We start from the raw sequence: 21,181 nt of genomic DNA, 5'->3' as shown, positions 1-21,181 counted from the left end.
TTAATGACATGCTAAAGTGTTCTGTGGTTACCACTTCAGTTTTTTGTTTAACAATGAAAATACATATTTTGCTTCTTCCTCTTGAAAATTTTCAATAAACACATACTGTGTTTTATCTAAGATGATCTGAGTTTTGTTTGCTTTGTTTGTTACTTTCTGGCACATATGCCAGCTGATACCTTTTATGTACAAATTAATCTACACCCCACTAGGACAGAGAAAGAATTGTTTCAAATTAAAGACTTCAGGGAAAAAAAAGAAAGCAGCTTAAGTTTTTTTTTTATTCAGTAGTGGTGTCCAGAGAAGGATCTATGTACATTATTAACATATTTGCATTTGAAATAGTATTACAATTTATTTAAATTTGTTCATAATATTTTAAAAATATTTTCTTACTTGTGTTAATATTATTGCCCAAAAAGCAGATTTTATTATGGAGAATTTGAGCAAAACCCATGAATCTGGATTGCTAAACACTGCTCATCAAAGTGATTAATCCTCTGAAACCCTGTGGTCTAATTACATCAACATAAGATCAATATACTGGTGTGCAGGCACACTTTTCAGTGTTAATTTCCCTTTTAACTAGTATGATGATGATGACAATAATAATTTTATAATTATTGTAATAATAAAAATTTCAGATAATTGGGGGTTTATGTAAGGAAGCCCTAACATATTTAAATCTGGAGGGGAAGGAAGGAATATAAACTATCTGTTACACCACCAGAACTCCAGCTTGTATTACTGGCTCTGACATTTAAAATCTATTCTATACTGTAAAAAAGTTTCTGGCACACAAGTAGAACAGAAAATCAGCTACATGTAGGCATGGCTTTTATAATAAGAAAATGCTTTTGTTGATGAAAAAGTCCCCCAACTGAAATAGATCTGCCAGTAAAGTTACCTACAATAGCAATCTTGCTACTCATAAGCATATTGTTTAGTTGACCCATCTGTATAAGCAGATGATGAACACATTTCCCCAGAATTTTGTTTCTGCAGGATAAGTAAAGCTTGATTTCCTGTGTTTTATGCCCTTCCTTCCTTAAACAGCTCACCACTATCACAGCAATGACACCCTCTTCTCCAGTGGACCTGTAGGATACTCCCAGTGGGTGAGAGCACAAATGCAGGTTGGAGTGGCAACACTCATTGCTTGCAAATTGTTGGAAATAAAGGTTTAAACAGTTGAGCAGCATGTCATAATCGTCCTCTGCTGAGTAGTTACGGACATTCACAAAAGAGTTTGATGCAAAAATGCCTTGGCTGAACTACATTGGCCTAAAATTACTTTGCAGGAACATTGTGGGGCTGAATTACCTATAACGGCTACTCCACTTCTAGGTTACTAGTGAGAACACACTGTGCGAATATATGTGCATTTTTGTATATATTTGTGAAAATATATATACAGCACAAGCCCTCTGAAAACATTTATTTATTTACCTGTGTGACAAATTATCAGACTGTGTGTACCCGCAGGGGTTACGATGGCTCCAGAGAAGTTGATGGGCAGACCCCCTTAACTCACAGTGAACCCCACGTACCCGGGTGACCATAAGCCACACTTGGATTCACCCTGCTCCTGCTCTAAGACCTTTTTTCCACCCTCTACAATCTTCACCATCAAAGACATTGGTGTTTCCCTCAAAGGGGCTGCACTCTAGAGCGTCCCCCAGCTTATCTTCCCTTCTCCCCGTTCCTGCACAGGCGTGCGGCTGGTGGGGAGGCTGCGCTGCGATGGAAGGAGCGCGGCTGGCGGGACGCGGCCCCCTTCGCCCCTCGGTTTGCTCAGACGCCCGCCCGCCCCCTCCGTACCCCGAAGGCACCCGCGGTGCGGATGCCTCCATCCCTCCCCGCAGGGACTGCTCTTCTCTTTAACGCCGGCCGGGGGGGCCGCGCAGGGGCCGGAGCCCCGCGCCCGCCCGGGAGCCTGGAAATTATGGCGGAGTAGGGGTCCGTCTCCTTCCCCGGCGCCCCCCGAGGCAGCGGGCGGGGAGGCTCTGAGGGAGCCTAAGGGAGGCTCTCTGGGCGTCCCACAGCCCCGAGGGAAGAGGAAGGGAAGGGAAAGGGGAAAGGAAGGGAAGGGGTAAGGGAAAGGAAAAGGGAAAAGAAAGGGAAGGGAAAGGAAAAGGATGGAAGCCCCCAGACCTCGCCATGACGGGACGGCTCCCCGGGCCGCCGCCACCCGAACCGGGCAGACGCTGCCGCGGGGCGGCCAATGGGGCGGGAGCGCCACGCCGCGCCGCCAGGAGGCGCTGCGGTGCTACCGCCACGCGTGGGGGGCGTGGGGGGCACGGAGAGGGGTGAGGGGCGGTGGCCGGGCGGGCCGTTCCGAGGCAGCGGGCAGGTGCGGGGCCGCGTCAGGCGGCGGCTGCCGTGGCCGAGCTCTCGGCTCTGCACTGCCCCGGGGGCAGGGCGCTGCGGGGGCGCACGGTGGGGCGGGGGGCGAGAGAAGGTTGCCCCCCCCCCCGCCTTGTAAAGGCAGTGCCGGGAGCGGGGCGTGGGGTGGGTCGGGTCGTGCTGTGCCAACCTTCCTCGATGGTCTCTGCCGCTAATGCCGTGTCTCTGCCGCTGCGCAGGAGTCCCGGCGGGTATAATTCACCTACCACTGGCTTCAGCAGGAAAGAGGCTAATCCCATTGCGCCATTTACCGGGCCCGCCGCGAGCAGGTGAGGCGGAGGCGGAGGTGGGCGCCCTGGGCCTGGGCCGTGGGCCGTGCCCCCGCCCGGCTGGCCCCCCGCCGGCCGCAGGATGTCCGGTGAGTACCGCGGCGCCGGCCGCCGGGCTCTGAGGGGCTGCCCTCGGCGGTGGTGGCGGCGGCACCCCGCTTCCTCTGCCCGCCGCCGCCTTTCTGGGCAACCCGGTCGCCTCCCCTCTCTCCCCCCGCCCCGGGGCCTTCTCCTTCCTCGCACCCCTGTGCGGGCGAGGGGTCTCCGCCACTTCGTTATCGACCGAGCGTGCTGTAATTAGCAGGCTCGGATTAGGATTTGAACCGTCTGGCTGGTGGGATGAAATTGCTAAACTCATTTATGTGTTCTGCTTGCACGTACGGATTGGCCTGCCCAGGCCTCTGCGCGCTTCCCGGGTGGGCGACAGGCGGGGGGGTGTGATGGGGGGGCGCGCTCCTTCAGCCTGAGGTAGGTTCAGAGAAACCTTTCCCGCGTCCCTCCTTGCACAGCAGCGGTAGTTTGCTCACGGTTATCCTTAGAGCCACGAGAGACTGGTTTAGGGGTGGGTGCAGGTGCTGTTTCATTTCTGGAACCTGCTCTCCAAACTGAAGGAAGAAATGGGGTGGCAGCCCTCCCGCCTCCCAAGCTGTGTTTGTGGAACCCTTTGAAGGGTGTCGCAGACATACCTGCCTTGGGCATTCATCCTGGTGGGTCCCCGGTTTGAATTCGTGTGTGTGGCAGCTCAGTGCCTGGGGTTGATGCAGAAAGGGAGTCTGCAGATTAGAGGATTAGAGGATTGTAGGGTTTTTTTTTTTTTTCGTGGTTGGTTGGGGTTTTTTCTTTGCTTTTTTTCCTTTGGAAGGAGGGTGGAAAGACTGGAAACACCTGACAATGTATCAAGTCCTCTGTACTGTTTTTGGATTGCTTAAGCAACTGTTACTCATTTTTTTCAAACTGGCATGTTACTATTTTGGGACCAGCTTTTGGTGCTATGAGCTATGCTTATTTGCATATTGTAATATTGTTGCATTTGATTTTTCCTAAAGATCGCTTATGATCTGTGGAATAACAAAATTGCAGGGTCTTGAAGCAATATGTAACTGTTCTTAACTGAAAGATATATATAGTAAAAGCTACATAAAAAGAGAAACAAGTCTTCTTTCTGTAGTCTCCAAGATAACAGTCAATCTCATCTACTAAAATTAAGTATTGTTTTAATAAAGCAGGAGAGAATCTATTTTTGGATCAAGCAGAACTTTGTTAGACCAAAAGAAATACTGCATGCCATCAAATGTCAATTTGCATTTGTTATAAAAGATCTGTATTGCTTGTGCCATATTCATCAGTAATGTAAATGTTTCTACTATTGGATCCAGATCGAAGAAGTATGAGAGTTAAAATTGCCAGCTGTCATATTTTTTTACTAGGGCAAGAACTGCTTCTTTGCTGAAAACTTGCATAATAACTTCTGATGGTGGCCTGACATAGGTTATTAATTTTACCTACTTACACCGAAATACTTCTTGATTGCTTTCAAGGTTGTAGGTGCCAGCTGAAGCAGAGCCTTCTGTCCCAAGTGCTTCTGATAGAGTTGTGCTAGTTCGGAGAAGTGAGAAGGCTGCTATCTCTCTTTGCAGTAGTCTGACACATCTTCACTGAGATGTGCTTCTGGAGGAGGATGCATAGAGACCTACGTGTGGAAGGGGGTGTAAAAATATCGTTGTTAGAGAACGTGATGTGAGCTGCGGCTGTGCTATGTCGTTGTCACTCGGGATTTCAGAAAGGTGCTTTGGGCTCAGTGGGCACAGGTGCAGACTGTGTCTGAAGTAGAACGGGGGAGGTGACAAGAGCAGCAGATGGTACCAGGGAGGACTTTAAGAACGCAGTTGTAGAAGGTTAGTTAGTATGAATGGCAGTACATACTGGTGACCTAACCGGCCTGTTGGAGCCATTGATTTATCAACTCCTATTTTTATGCATAAGATGTCAACATGTTACTTAGAATATGCTTGTAGGAAAGTTGTAGCATATGAGTCTCTAGTTTCCCATCATAAACTGGGAGTGGACAACTTGGCAAATTTGAGTTGTTACTCTAGGAGACACAGACGTCCTAGGAGCACATGTATCTTTTTTCTCTCTATCAGAAGAAAGACTGAAATATGTTTTAAAAGCTATGTCTAGTGGATAATGGAGGAAAAAAGACCTTACTTAAACTTGTCTTGGAGCTGGCAGGTGCATGTGGTTCATTCAGTACTTGTTATTACGAGTCTCTCCTGATTCTTGGTGCCTACCTCGGGTTTCTTCTCTCTCTCTTTTTTTTTTTTTTTTTTTTTTTCTTTGAACATCAAAGCGAGCACCACCCTGTCTGCTTGCTGGTGTGGATTTGAAGTACGGCTTTTAGCTGCCCTAGAATTGTTTTTCAGGCCTATTGAAGAATTCTGCCTCTGGCAGTGTCAGAGGTACTAATGCTATGAGTAAGCTTTACAAGAAGTTGGTGATCTTCACTAAAAAAAAAAACAAAACAAAACTGTAACAAGTTTAACATAAAATCACGCTGACTGTGGTGATTCACATTATTTTTGCTGTATCTTCTGTGATGGTATCTGTAGCTGCAGTGCAGGCTCTAAAATAACTCACCAAAGTCACTTGCTTGAAAATCCTTGGTTTGTTCTGAGAAACAATTGTTAGGTGTTAAAAGTGAGCAGCCACCCTTGATGATAATGATTTCTAAATTTGCATCTTTATGTGCTGTGTGGTAATCCAGACAAGAGAAATGAACAGATTTATAAATTTACATGACATGCTTTTAATGTGATTCTAATAATACACTTAATTTTCTCATAGTTCATTGAGAGTCAATGGTATTAGCTGTAGGGTTCCACAGCTTGAAAACAATTTCCTTGAAAACTTAATACTGTTCACACTAGGTTCAATACTGTTGACACTATTGTCATACAGCACAAAGAATTGGAAGTTCTACATAATGGTGCACTTGACACTTAAAATTCATTGCAACTGGATTTTTTTTTTTTAAATACCTCCACCTTTGGCTTTCAAACATAAAAGATCAAAACTTTTGCAGCTTAAAGTCAGTGAGTGAAATCCTGTGTCCGTTAGATGTAATACAGCGTTGTCCTTGACTTTGTTTAAACGGGAATTCTCAGGTAAACATTTTACTCTTACAAGTTCATATGAAAAACTGATCCTTAGTCTTCAGTTAAATAAATGTTTTATTTTTATATAGGGACAGAGTTCCGAAGAACATTATAAATGAGGCAAGTCAAATAACACTTTGTCCTTGAAAGCAGGGATTAGAAGAAAGAACAACTAATGATGAAAACTTTTGATTTTAAACCCCCTATGGATCTTTAATGGATTAGTGGTACCCCTGTATGATTTTAAAATTGCTAGGATGTGGTTCTCTCTTTGCACTAGAAATATTTTGATATTGCATTGTTTCAGTCAATATTTGATAATCTATTTAATTATCTTTGTAATGATTCACTCTATTAAGAAGGCTATAATATGTATCCCACATCTGATTCTCAAAAGAGACAATTGTTGTGTGTTGGTGGGGTTTTTTTTGGTGGTGGTTGGTTTTTGGGTGTGTGGGTTTTTTTTGTGGTTTTTTTTTTTGTTGGTTTTTTTTTTTTTTTTTTTTTTTTTTCCTGTGGGAGGTATTAGCAAGAGTTTCTTAGAAGCTATATTTGTTTGGCAAGCTACTTGCTTGTGGTGCTCACCCCAGCTTTAGCCCAAGAAGTACAGGGCATGAAAGCATATGTAGGATGTGGTAATTTGCCATACCAACTTGCTGAACTATTTTGATGAGTAGCTTCTGTATTTTTAGATGTATTACTTATGTAAAAATTCAGCTTTCATAGCTAAAAGAATTTGCAGAAGCAATAGGAAGATTACATGTTCAGTTTTGTGGTTGTTAGTTAAGATTTAAACACCCACTCGTTTCACACTTTTGGTGTGTGTGTGTTTTTTTTTTTTTTTTTTTAACCTACCCCCCACGTTCCTCTCAGTAGTTGTTTTATTACCTTTATTTGGCTAAAGATGCCTGTTGGCTGACACAACACTGCTTTTCTTTGCTGACTCTTTGTGTCTTTTGAGAATAATTTTATTGCTAAAGTAGCGTTCAGTGGTTTTCTGCTTTGGATTTTTATGTATGCTTATATTTATTCATTTAACCTCTTGGAAAGTTGCAGTAGGAGCGGTTCTGCACAACTTGCATAATTGTCCTTTTTAAACCACTCCATGTAAGCAACTCCTTATTACTTGCTTTCCGGAACACCCAGAACTTGCTAGAGCTGTTATGATAACATAAGATTTGAAAGCTCCTTTTTTTCATTTGTTGCTTCTGAAAATTGTGATGAAAAATGTTATTGGAGTTTGCTTAGGTGAGGGACCTGCAAACTATTTTAAGTTTGGATGGATGATTCAGTGTATCTGGCCAAGTTTAACACTGCTGGGTAAAAGGATTCTCCTGAGGTGTAGGGATCTGTTGCAATGTCAGCAAATGTAAGGTGTATGTGCTTGATTCAAATTCAGGTCTGGCTGGAGATGAGTGGGAGGTAGGGCAAAAAGTGGGGAAGAATCATAGAATGGTTTAGGTTGGCAGGGACCTGAAAGATCATCTAATTCCAAGCCACCCTGCCATGGGCAGCGACACCACCCACTAGACCAGGCAGAAGACAGCATACCAGTGGGTCTGTGCTTTGATCTGGATTTGAAGGAAAATGAAAATACTTAGTACCTAAGAGCTTGTCACTGGCACCAACCATTCTTCATTTCATACCTTGGTATTAGGTTAGAGATTTGAACTCATTCATTTTGGCAGCCTCTGTCTGAGGCAGCCATGAGGTCATTTGTTGGGTTCTCTGCAACTAGTTCTGTGAGATTCTTTCCTAGAGTCTCTCACAGAGCCTGGAAACTGTATGACAGGGTGGTTTTTTCTGTTGTTATTGTTTTGTTGGTTTAATTTACATAACATAATTGCTTGTCCCTTAAGATGATGGTGGTTTTAAACAAGTGGTTCAACACAACTATTTATTGAAGCTCTGTAGAGCTCAGTGGAATTCCCCTCATCTGTGTGACCTGCTTATCTTGTTCTGGTTAATTTTGCAGCCTAGAAAACTGAGGTCTTCCTTCTGCTCTGAGGATGCTGTTCACCTTGCTGAATCATAGGTTCTAGCTCTCCCCAGGAGAACCCCAATAACTGTGGTTCTGTCAGAGGGCCGAGCTGAAGAAGCAGCCCCTGGTGATACAGGCCTGGTATTGCTACAAAATGCATTATGTCTGCTATTGTGCAGGAGTGTAGCTTGCTTTCTTTTTTATTGTAATTTTTTTTTTCCCATGTGGTTCTTGACAATGAGGAACACTCCTAATTTTCTTGGAGTTACTTGAGGTAGGGATCCTTATCTTCTGGGAGGTGCGCCAATCTCAGTAGCAGTTCTCTGCATTTGTTCAGCCAGCATCAGTTATTCCTGTACAAAGAGGATAAAGCAAAGAATATTGCCTGTTGGGTGGATTCAGTGAGGTTATGGAAAGAAGGACATTTCTGGCTAGTACTTAAACTTCCTGTTTTTTCCATTAGCTTTTGGCACTGTATAAACAGGAACATTTTCCTTATCACTTGTATTATACTATGTTAGTTAAATGTAAAATCTAAATATTTACAGATGGGCTTTTTTGATTATGTTCAGGCAATAAAATTGGGGAATTATTTGTTTAAGGCTGATCTGAAAACTTCACACCTGTTATTATGTAAATCAGGCAAACAAAAGCCAAAAAAACTCAGAAACATACATTCTGCAGTCTCTTTCACTGGATTTTCTATTCAGTTGTGTCTTGTGGGGGAGTTTGGGAAAGAAAAGAGCTTATCACAGGAACTGCAGGTTGTTATAAGCTGCAGCCTGTTGGTTAGCTGGAGGAGGGGGATTGTAAGAACCTGCCCAAAGAGCTTATGTTAAAGCTGTGAAGTGACTCTTCTGAATATTTGCTCACAGTAACGGATCAAGCCTTTGTGACCCTTGCTACCAATGATGTGTACTGTCAAGGAGCTCTGGTTCTCGGACAGTCGTTGAGGAACCATACGACATCTAGGAAATTGGCAGTACTAATTACACCAGTGGTTTCCAGTGGGATGAGGTAAGGATTTTTGTATTTTTGGAGGTTGATAATGTGGAAGAATAAACAACAACGTGAAAGGTTTTAATAGGCTTTCTGTGAATTTCACAGCATTATGTCTAGAAGTTTCCCCTTGGCCACTAATTTCTGAGAGGAGTCCCAAATAACATCCATGATAAGATTGTAAGACTAATAAGAATTCACTTACAGAAATAGTGCTTGTGGCTGGAAGTTGTCTTAAACTCCTATTTGGGAACATAAGATGAAAGTTTGGGGACCAAGGTCTTAGTGTCTGTCTTGCTGTTGAGCCGGAATAAAGGCTTTACTGTTCTTTTCCCCAAGAGTTTCTCTTTTAGGAAGAGCAAGATGTGTAACACCTGTGACATCAGAACTCTCCAAAAACCTTAAGGCCTCAGTTTCAGATGACTAATCTTCTTAAAATAACAGTGCATGGCTATCATGATGAGAAATAAATTAATTTTGGCTTTTTTTTTTTAAATCACTTTCCAATTTGGGTTGTGATTCTACAGGCACTACAGAATTGCATGTACAGAAATCTCATTAGATCTCTTGAACTCAAGCCCTGTTATTTGAAGGACTGTGCTGCTTGTTAAAAGGAATGTTAAATGCTATAGCTACTTAAACTCTTAGCTCTGCTGTGGCTTAGGAAGTGTGCAAGCTCCTGATTTCTGTATGCCATGTGAAAGTATTTGCAATACATCTGGCTCAAAAAACATATTTTCCCATTTTTGCTGTGATTTAGATGTACAGAAATCTGTTTTTACAGGTTTCTTAAAGTATGGATTTTGTCAGAATATAACCTTCTTGAGGGAATACTATATAAATTTGGTGGGTGAATACTATATAAATAAATGGGTGAATACTAAGTCAGTTTTTTCATCCCCATTCAGTGGAGGGAAAAACCCTTATAATAATTTTTTTTTTTTTTAAATCAAGAATGGTGTTTTAGAAAAGCACATCACTGAACTATGCTTCTAAAACTCTTAATTCTTTCCCAGTTAACTCCTGTCAAGGTCAGTCAAGTAAAAGCTAATGACTAAAATCTAGATAGTCAGCAGAGACTTTATTTTTCTGTGTTTGTATGACATCCAGGACTTTAATAGTGTAATGTAAATAAATAAGCTCTGTTTAAAAGACTCTTTCTTGTATCTTGAAGGATGATTGCCTACCTTGGTATCACCTATGAAATTCCTGTGAGAGATATGCATAGGGTCTTCCTTAAAAGTCTAATTTGAGATGATTTGTCGTAGTGAGCAAATATATACTGCCTGTTCTAAAAGCTGCAGTTTTATACTCGGGCATAATAGGTGCAAATAACCGCACTGACAGTGCGTGCCACATCCTGTGCACTGCGCAGGGAACACAGTACAGTGCTGTGCTTTAGAGTCAATTGTGCAGGATGAAAGCTGCTTTAATTTCTGTTGGTGCTTCTATAGGGCATTAAGTAACTAAAATTAGAATTGGTTTCTCTTCCATACAGCACCTGTCGCATTGGAGATGTGCTGGCCCTGTAGTGGAAGAGGTGGTGGTTTATGGCCCGATAGGTGCCTCTTCAGCAGCCTGTTTACAAGGACTTTTCACTCTTGACTTCTCATTCTAAACCAATCAATCTAGCCTTTGTTATTGTCACAAAAAATGTTGTGCTGTGTGTTTGCTATTTTCATGCCAGAAATGAACTCTGATGAATCTCTCTAAATTCCCTTCTTTCTCTCCACTTCTTGCTCTGGTAGGTCTGTCCTCCGCAGTGTGTTTGATGAAGTAATTGAAGTGGATGCACTTGACAGTGCTGACTCAGTCCGTTTGGCTCTGATGCAGAGGCCAGAACTGGGTGTAACCTTCACTAAACTTCACTGTTGGACTCTTACTCATTATAGCAAATGTGTCTTCATGGATGCAGACACTTTGGTGAGTAGACTGGGAGCCGTGGAAACATTTGTGTATGCCTCAAAGAGCTGCTGTCACTGTGGGATACTTGCTCATCACTCAGCCTACTGGCCTATGAAGTGACCAGATTTGCTGCTGGTCAGAAGGTTGCAGGAGCTCCAGCTGGCATGTTTTGGCAATGCTCATAGTTTTGCTGGCTGCATAGAAATAAATGCTATTTTGAGAGTAACCTCAGGACTATCCTCAAAAGAGATCACAAACTCTATGCAAATGGATTTCTGACAGATACTTAAAGTAGATCTCTGTCGTAAACTTTCATTTGGACTTATTCTGGTCAGGAAGACAGGCCAGCTTTAGGATGAAGTTATGGTATGTTATATTTCAAAGAACCTTCTAGAGGGTCTCTGAGGCTCATGAAGTAATTTGACAAGGTTTGTGCTTTTGTCACAGAAATCAAGGAGAGCCACAATTAATAGACCTGTCTCTGTGAGTCCAGAGGAGGGCCAACAAAGATGATCGGGGGTTGGAGCACCTCTCCTATGAAGACAGGCTTAGAGATTTGGGGTTGTTTAGCCTGGAGTGGCCTTTCAGTACTTAAAGGGGACTACAGGAAAGATGTGGAGAGACTCTTTATCAGGGAGTGTAGTGATAGAATGAAGGTAAAGGTTTTAAACTGAAAGAGGGTAGATTTAGACTAGATATTAGGAAAAAATTCTTTACTGTGAGGGTGGTGAGGCACTGGAACAGGTTGCCCAGAGCAGCTGTGGATGCCCCTTCCCTGGAAGCGTTCAAGGCCAGGTCAGATGGAGCTTTGAGCAACCTGGTCTAGTGGAATGTGTGCTTGGCCGTGGCAGGCAGGTTGGACCTAGATGATCTTTAAGGTCCCTTCCAACCCAAATAATTCTATGTTACTTTATTATATTAAAAGTAAAGTTTCTGACCCCTAGCGTAGTTTTCATTGCTACTGCTTTTATGCTGTGGAAGCTATATATTTGGCTAAACTGGAAATTTACTCCCTTGGTACTGATTTTGCTACTCATGTTCTAGAAAAACACTTGCTCTAACAGTTTTTCTGTTTTCCTGATATCTCTAAGGTGCTTTGCAATGTTGATGAATTGTTTGATCGAGAAGAGTTTTCAGCAGCTCCTGATTCTGGCTGGCCTGACTGCTTTAATAGTGGTGTATTTGTGTTCCGACCTTCTTTGAAAACTTACAATCTACTGCTCCGGTTTGCTGCTGAACACGGCAGCTTTGATGGTAAGGGGCAAGGCATAAGGGATGAAGTGCAAGACAGTACATTCGTTCTCAGTAAGCTGTTTTTCTGTAGCTTCCATGCTGTCTGGCCGAATGGAGGAAGGCAGGAGTTCTCTGGGCTTTATGTAATTGTGCCCTCATAAAAATTTAAGGTGCAGAATTCTGCCTCTTACACTGTACTTAAGACTTATTGTACTTATTGTGGACTGTGCTTTCCAGAAAAGTGCAAAGAAGGGACATTGTGTCTGAGTCTTGCTCAGTAAGTTTTAATTTTGCTGTCTGGTTTAGGAGAGAGAAATACAGCTGATCTTCAGTCTTCTGCTCTGAGGGAGACCAAAACCCTTTCCTACTTCTTCCTTCATATATTACAGTAGGACTCCATTTACACTGAGCTTGCATTGGAGTGGATCAGGTATTACTCACTTATACCTGCTCACATGGCCATACTGTCAAGTCCAAGTTGCAGTCCCATGAACACACCAGTCTCACTGCCATCCTTGGATGTGAAATTTTGATGTAAATTTGAGTGTATGCATAATTATGGTAATATTGGTTTATATATCCTTTAGGAGGTGATCAAGGCTTGTTGAATAGCTTCTTCAGCAACTGGGCAACAGCAGATATTGGCAAACACTTACCTTTCCTCTATAACTTAAGCAGCAATGCTGTATACACCTATGTTCCTGCTTTCAATCAGTAAGTAGTAATGCTTCTGACTGACTCTAAACCTCTGTAGTTTGTTAACAAGCATTCTGTTATAAGAGAGAATAATAATGGCATATTCTGTCGATTATAAATTACAGTAGTCACACATGATGTTATGTAAAAAACATGCAGTAGAAGCTTAAACACAATATGAATGTCTTGCATATGGTCACACAGAGTCCCAGAGGTGGCTACACTGTCTCATGCGTTGTTTCAGAGAAGTTGTTCTCGTGTTTGAGTAGTTGTAGCTACTCTAGCGGAGGTTGGTTTGCAGTTACTTTGAGTAGAGGTTACTTTAGCGTTAGGTTTTGACAGCTTTACTTTTAAAGTAGTTCCCTTGTTTTCCAGTCAGTTCTATGGGAAACAGTTGGGGTATTTTTTTTTTGTTTGTTTGTTTTTAAACCATTTCTTAGGTTCTTCTGTGAAACAAAATTTGTGCTAGTAATTATAGGACTTCAGACAATGCAGTTAGAAAAACTTTTCTGCCAGGAGGTAACTTGATTTTAGGGTGTCATGAATTACTGCTCCAGTTGCACAAAACACTCTTACTGGAAGGTGAAGTTAGGACGATGCATTTATTAGTAAATTTTAATATGGGATCAATAATAACCAATTTTGTTGATTCAGCATTTGAAGTGGTATTTATTTGTTTGTGAACAGAGTGTGCAGGAGGACTGGAAATAGTACTGCATGAGCCTGTCATTTTCCTTCATGAACTTTTGTACTAGAATCAGCAGCTGAAAGCAAATGGCAATGCAGCCTTTTGTTTTCTGTATACCAAACGGGATACCTTAAACTAATAATATAGAAAAAATATTAATATATATACTCATATTGAATGTGTTGCTGTTGCAAAATGTCAAAATTACCTCACCAGTGTGAGTAAGCCTGTTTCTGTAGCAGTTTATATACACTAAAAGAAATATTTAATGTATAGGCCTGTATGTTTAATCACTACAGTTTTGGTAGAGATGCCAAAGTTGTTCACTTCTTGGGAGCAACGAAACCCTGGAACTACAAATATAACCTTCAAACGAAGAGAGTTATGCAGGATGGCACCACCTCTGGATCTTTTCATCAACTGTCATTTCTTGCACTCTGGTGGAATATATACAGCGCCAGTATATTGCCTTTGTTAGAAAAACTTCAAAATATGGAAGAATTGGAATCTGAGGAATGCAAGGTAACTAATAAGGAGTTAGTGGGGAATATGCTGAAATCACAAGTAAAATTCTGAAAATTATATGTTTGCTAGAGGAAGGAATTGCATAAAAAAACATAATATCTGTTGATTGGTGGTAGCAATGATTGCTTCTAGGAACATCTAAACTAGTAGTTTAGGAGGGATTTTTAATATTGTTGGCTTTCCAAAGATTTCCCCAGCCCCCTTCTTAATTAATGAAGAGTTTGTATGGGAATGTATGTGTATAGATTCTGCAAATTAAACACAAAGTGTGATACAACTTTTCCACAGAAGATTATAAACTGTCTATGAAACAAACAGACTTTTGATTTTTTGGAACTAAATTGATGTAGACCATCAAACTAGCCCTTGAACAATAGTAAAATTTACTTTTTCAGAACTGCATTATAACTTGTATTATGAGGTTCATAACAAATAAATTAGATTTGCAAAGACAGTGTTAATTACGTTTAGGATGTTATTTACAGTACTCATATGTCAACAAGCATTTACTGAGCTCTTTACACTTTTTTTCCTTCAAAGGAAGTGCAGCAATGTATGGTTTCCATGAATAGAATAAAAAAATCTGTTGATAAATATATGATTTCTTGGAGACCAGTAATGAGTAGGAGAAGCATATTTTTTAATTCTGTATCCAACATGACAATTTAGATCACTTTTATGCATGTGCAAATATTTTCTTAATGCTTTTTAATATTAGGCTATTACTGTAATTGAACTAATTGCATAGTCCCATAAGATCAGTTGGACAATTACCATCAAAGCGCCAGAGAGGAGTTTGGTTTGTTAATCTCATAACAAATAGGAAAACAGATGAAGGAATGGGTAGTTTTTGATCTCAGACTTTAACATACTTTAATTTTTAAGAAAATGTGCAGTAAAGAAATATTTCAGCCATGGTAAAATGAAGGTGGAAATACCTGTTAGATTTACCTCCTGAGCTGGCATACTCCTGAGTGCAAAAATCTAAATTGCAACATGCTCTGAAACTGGGATCACAAACTTCTTGAATTTATTAACTTACTACTTTAATGCTGAGATCACAGAATCATATGGGGTTGGAAGGGACCTCTGGAGATCATCTAGTCCAACCCCCCTGCCAAAGCAGCTCCATCTAGAGCAGGTTGCACAGAAACGTGTCCAGGCGGGTTTTGAATGTCTCCAGAGAAGGAGACTCCACCACCTCCCTGGGCAGCCTATTCCAGTGCTCTGCCACCCTCAAAGCAAAGAAGTTCTTTCTCATGTTTAGGTGGAACTTCTTATATTCAAGTTTGTGCCCGTTTCCTCTTGTCCTGTCCCTGGGCACCACTGGAAAAAGACTGGCCCCTTCCTCTTGACACCCACCCTTTGAGTATTTATAAGCATTGATCAGATCCCCCCTCAGTCTTCTCTTCTCCAGACTAAAAATACCCAAGTCCCTCAGCCTTTCCTCATAAGAGAGATGTCCCTGTCGTCTAATCATCTTTGTAGCCCTTCGCTGTACCCTCTCCAGCAGTTGCCTGTCCTTCTTGAACTGGGAAGCCCAGAACTGGACACAGTACTCCAGATGGGGCCTCACCAGGGCAGAGTAGAGGGGGAGGATGACCTTCCTCGACCTGCTTTCCACACTTTTCTTGATGCACCCCAGGATGCCATTGGCCTTCTTGGCCACAAAGGGCACGTTGCTGGCTCATGGCCATCCTGTTGTCCACCAGGACTCCTAGGTCTTTTTCCTCAGAGGTGTTCTCCAGCAGGTCAGCCCTCAACCTGTGCTGGTGCATGGGGTTATTCCTCCCCAGGTGCAGCACCCTACACTTGCCCTTGTTGAATTTCATCAGGTTCCTCTCTGCCCAACTCTCCAGCCTGTCCAGGTCTCACTGTATGGCAGCACAGCCTTCTGGTGTGTCAGCCACCCCTCCCAGTTTTGTATCATCAGCAAACTTGCTGAGGGTACATTCCATCCTTTCATCCAGGTCATTGATGGATATATCGAAGAGGACTGGACCCAGTACTGACCCCTGGGGAACACCACTTGTTATGGACCTCCAACTAGATTCTGTGCCCCTAATCACGACCATCTGAGCTCTGTCTTTCAGCCAGTTTTCAATCCACCTCACTGTCCGTTCATCTAATGCACACTTCCTAAGCATAACTGTGAGGATGCTGTGGGAGACTGTGTCAAAAACCTTGCTGGAGTCAAGGTAGACAACATCCACCGCCCTCCCCTCATCTATCGAACCAGTCATGCCATCATAGAAGGCTATCAGGTTAGTCAGACATGACTTCCCCTTGGTGAATCCGTGTTGACTACTTCTGATAGCTTTCTTTCCATCCATACGCTATGAGATCCCTGTAAGGAAGTGAAACTGTTGTAAATAAGATATCAATTTCCTGCACAATTGCATTTCAGTGGTGAGATGTTCTTGTTTTTATTAGCACACTTTCAATGGAGTTGAAATTACACTGAAAAAGGTCAGTCCTTCTGTGGCCAACTCGCTGCAAATGCCTGTGCTTCCAGAGCAGACATATGAATTATATCCCACAGCATCTTCACCTGAGGAACTCACTTTCGAAGCTGTAAGTATGTTGTATATTACCATATGCAGTAAAAAAGTAAAATGATATACTGAAATGAGATTTTTTTTTTTTTAAATTGTTCTTCTGATCTGGGAGATTATATCTTCTTTGATTTAACTGTAGCTATTGAATTTTCTTGCTAGTATCCGAAAAAGTCTAAAAAGTATTTATGTTCTTTAATCTTAAGTCACGTGTGCATGATGTGTCTGGAGGTTGAAATAATTTACATAGAATTTCACAAAGAGGTTGTTTGTTGAAAGTTGTTAGGTACTCAATAAATTAAAATATAATTCTGTTTCCAAAGTAATCTTTTTAATATTAATACTCTTGTGAATTAATATATTTAAAACTAGAATCCTTTCTGTCACTCCTACGTAGAAATTATTGGGTTTTTGTAGAAATTATTGGGTTTTTTTCCAGAAGTGTTGACTCGGAAAACTGTTCAATAAATTTCTGTGATTTGGGCAACAAGAAGCGTCTTAAAAGAATCCACTGATGATCATTGTAGAGGTCCCCTTATATCATGCAGGAATTAAGTTGGACATAATTGCACAATGTTTCTGCAGGTTGAAGTAATTACGTGTTGTATAATAAACCATGCTACAGCAAGGTACAATGGGATAAAAGGAAATTAACGTTCTAATGTAATCTGCTATTGTAACTTGCTCTCTATTGTACTACTCTCTAGTAAGATGACAGTTTTTATTATGTTCAGTACTTTGTCCTTTGAGACTATAGTTACTCCATAAAGTAAAACTGTAGTCTTCCTTCGTTTCTTTTCCACCGTGACCGTGGAGGGGATGAAGGAAAATTGCAAGCCTTCCAGCTCTATAATTTAAGAACAATTTATTTGCAAAGGATGTGTTATCCAGTGTGCCTCATACATCTGACTCCATTGAAAATGCTCAAACCAAATAGAGACGCATTTTCAAGATGTTTGTTTTGGGGTAAAAAAAAAAATCATAATGTTCACTTAAAGTATTGTCATTCAAATTTAAAATTCTTTAATTTTTTTGATTACTAGGATTGGTTTATCAGAAGATCCTATTAGTTTGAAATTAATAGTCTGATTCTGTTCTTACTTAGGAACACCATCGTTCCACTTTTTGTTGCTTAGCTTCAGTAATCTTGTCGGATTGTTTTGGTTTTGATGGAAGAGACTTCAGAATGGGGTCTGTCTACTCATTTATGTTTTGATATCTGGCAAAGACAAATATTTGAGGCAGTATTTTGGAGGCAGTCTATTTTACCTCTGTTTTGCAATTCGTTGTTCTATTCTCATTCTATGAAAAGCTCCTGAGTTATAGAGCAAGCTATTATCCTAAAATGAGATTTTTCTCATTGAAGTTTGGTCTCGTGAATGGTAGGCATCTACTGTGAGCTAGCTTTCCAGACTGTTTCTGTAGTCACTGAAGAACGCCAGCCACTCTTGAACCTATTTTAGGATGAGATGAGCTGCCCTCTGGAGGTACTTATCCTAGAATGATTATAGTAGGAGCTTAGATACAATACCATTTTGATAACTAAAGCTGGGCGAGATGAATTTTGTCCTTGGTGATAATGTGCTTTGTACCTTTTCCTCCCATCCCCTGCTTTCCCCTACCCCAAGACTGAAATGGATTTGTATTGTATGAATTCTCATGATAAGGAAACTATGAAAAAATATTCTCCTAATAAAACCTCAGTGGCTGTATTTTAGCAACCTGTATGTGAAGTTGAACAAAGCGGTTCTAACATCCATGTCTCTGAGCCTGACAGACCTTCAGAACAACTTGTATTTCATCCTGCGTTTCAGGAAACCTCAGAACTGGTACATGTAGCTTTCTGCATGGTACACCTATTGATAATTGCATGTGTGTCTTTGCTGCCAACATAATGTTGCGAAATGTCAGCTAATTGTGATGCAATGTGCAAATAAATTCTTGAATCTTTTAGCTATGTAATTCCTTAACTGCTTCCAATACTGGGGTATGATCTCTTTCTATCAGTTATACTTCCAGTTTTTAAATGTATATTTTCCTGTGCTAGTCCCCAAGTAATAAATGCATGATGTTAATTTTAGCTCTCCGATACTAATACAAGCAAAGCTGTTTGTTTTGGTGGGGTTTTTTTTGTCTTTTTTGTTCTGTTTTTTGTTTGTTTGGGTTTGGTTTTTTTGGGTTGTTTGTTTTGGTTTGGTTTTGGTGTTGTTTTTTTTTTTTTTTGTTTTACCTGCTGAAGTGGTGTTTCCAAGCAAACGGAAAATGAATGTAGAGCGAGTGAGTGAGACAGGAAGCCTAAGCTACTGGGCTTTCCTTTGTGATCTTGCACTGCATTTATCTGTGGGTAGTGTGACAGCAGTGCCAGACTTGTCATTGATGGGGTGACAGGGTGTCAAGGACTTGTATCTTGTAAGGTACTCAATACTGCCTTATTCCTAATGAGGCCTTTTGTACGATTGTGAAGCCCTACAGTGAAATACTTTAAGACTGAGAAACAAAACTGTAGGTGTCACTGTAGGTCCCATGCAGCCAAGGGTGTTTGAGCGCTAGCTAAAATTCTTCATTTCTGAAAACGTGATGATTCCTGTCTTGTTGTTACTGGCATCCAAAGCTGTAGATAAAGCTTGCCAATGGTAAAGAAAGGAATCTTCATGGATTACTGCAGTTATGTGTGTACAAAGCCTGAAAAATAAATGCCAACTATTGTTGCATATTTACATATATAGGTAGCAAGCATGCTCTTCAGAGTATTTATACATGTTTAAAGTCATGTAGAGTGGGACACAGGTAGGGATAAATATGGAAGGATGCAGTTACCTAAAATCATATGTTTGCTGTTTGAGATACCTTACTTTGTCGGCAGGTACAGGTCTTGAGCAAGTCCTGTGCCTTATCTGCCCAAAATCGGCAGATGTAATGGATATTCCAGGACATTTAGGTGGTTCAAGCTGCTGACTCCTGTCCGTTAAGTTCTGTTCTGAAACATTTTTGTATTGAATTTGTGAGGGCTTCACTGGAAAGTTATTCTGGTTGATTTCAATTTTGTTTATAACATAAGTTATTTGTGTTGGAGCCTCTTGGAGTAGTACTGAAAGCAGGTTTTCAGTGGCTGTCTTGATTAGTCCTTGTTATATTTCATCTTTATTAATGTTTATAATTATATTTCTTCTTTATTAATGGTTGTAATTGTTGAGATATTCAGGTTTTACTGACATTGGTCAATCATGGACACAGTTTTTCTTTTATGTGGTTGAAATTATCACTAATGTGTCTTGCATTCATGCAACTTTGATAACTTGATCTTGAGCTGAGATTCACAATTTTGGACAATCATTCAAAATGAACTAGTTATCGGTATAATGAATAGTGCCAATCTTTCGAATTAAATTATATGAGTAATCTGCTGTTTCACAACTGCTAAATAATAATGATCTCACTGGAGGTCAAATAAAACAAATGACCAAAAATTCTAGGCAATTTTCACATAAAAGCCTGTTGAAGACAATATTTGCACAGATACATGGTTATGCTTCATTATGGGAGATATTCTACTCTAAACAGGCCGTGTTTGTAATATTCTCATTGTGTTGTTGCCGAGAGTGCCAAGGTTTGAGTTAAATACAATAAAAGTTTGGTATGTTCAAAGATGTTATGACACGGAGAAATGAGATCACGTTATCAAAGCAAGAATGAATGCCTGAATACTGTTTTATTGTTTTAACTGGGACTGTACACAGCACAAGGTTGACATTTAAGGTTTAACTTCATAGCACTGAAATGAGAACAACCAAATGACTGTTTTTCCACTCTTCTGCTTCTTCCCACAGAATGAGGTTGCACATTCTGTTTCAGAGCTGTCTATTCACTTCAAACCAGAAGAACCAAGTCCAGAAGAGGAACGGAGAAAATGGGAGGAAGGGCGTATGGACTATATGGGGAAAGATGCTTTTGAACATATCAAAAAGAAATTGGATGCATTTTTACATTAAGATGGAATGTTCTGTAATGGTCATCATGGTCTATGTTTCTTCTATAAATACAATCCTTTAATACTTGGTGATCTGCATAGTTTATTTGACACCAAAGTTAGGGGTAGATATGGGGTCTCATAGATTTTGGGGGAATATTAACAGATACAGAGTCTTGTTTTTTTAACTGTTAAGTGTGCCTTATCTTTATTGTTATGTGTGTCTCATCTTCATTGCTCTCCTATAGTGCCTTCTGAAGTATGGCGAATGGTACCCTCTGAGTCTGAACTCTCATACTTAAAACTCTTCCCTGCTCCTCCCCATAAGCATTCTGTAGAAACAGTCATGAGAGTGAAATATATTGGAAGTTGAGATTATTTCACAAATTGAGATTATTTCAAAAGTACTTAGAAGATACTATAAAACTATTTAAACAAAAACTTGGTTCTTGAAACCAAGTTAACAATTTCAAGGGCAGCCGTAGCATAGACTTCAATATGAGAAAGAAGTAGAGAGATGAAATCCTGGCCTCATAGGAATCTGCAACACAGCTTTTTAATTTAAGTATATTTAGGATTAGAGGAAATTTAGTCTTTGTCTGAGGTAACTAGTGGGTGTTCTCCCTGTTTATAGGAAGCTGCTCAGCTTTGTCACCAACATAATGAAGACTGGTGTAAAACTCTTAAAATAGACTGATAATGTATGTTAACTTTTTATATTGTTGCTATAGGATACTGTTGCTTTTTTAAATATTGTTAGCTCTACTTGCATATTCAGAGGAAGAAATCCTGACACTATGGT

General features: G+C 40.7%; 1 protein-coding gene across 1 annotated transcript; it reads left to right on the top strand.

The window, feature by feature from the left end:
• The first annotated feature begins 2,544 nt into the window (after positions 1-2,544).
• On the top strand, positions 2,545-20,401 carry GYG2 (glycogenin 2). The gene is made up of 9 exons (XM_074149431.1): positions 2,545-2,675; positions 8,661-8,828; positions 10,559-10,733; positions 11,807-11,969; positions 12,536-12,662; positions 13,632-13,854; positions 16,291-16,431; positions 18,131-18,241; positions 20,240-20,401. Exons 1-9 carry the CDS (start codon positions 2,545-2,547, stop codon positions 20,399-20,401), a joined length of 1,401 nt encoding a protein of 466 aa, XP_074005532.1.
• The last annotated feature ends 780 nt before the right edge of the window (positions 20,402-21,181 follow it).

Source organism: Numenius arquata, chromosome 1 (assembly GCF_964106895.1).
Source record: "Numenius arquata chromosome 1, bNumArq3.hap1.1, whole genome shotgun sequence".
NCBI classification, from domain to species: domain Eukaryota; kingdom Metazoa; phylum Chordata; class Aves; order Charadriiformes; family Scolopacidae; genus Numenius; species Numenius arquata.
The sequence above is the reverse complement of the archived record's forward strand: the minus strand, read 5'-3'. Positions and strand labels throughout refer to the sequence as shown.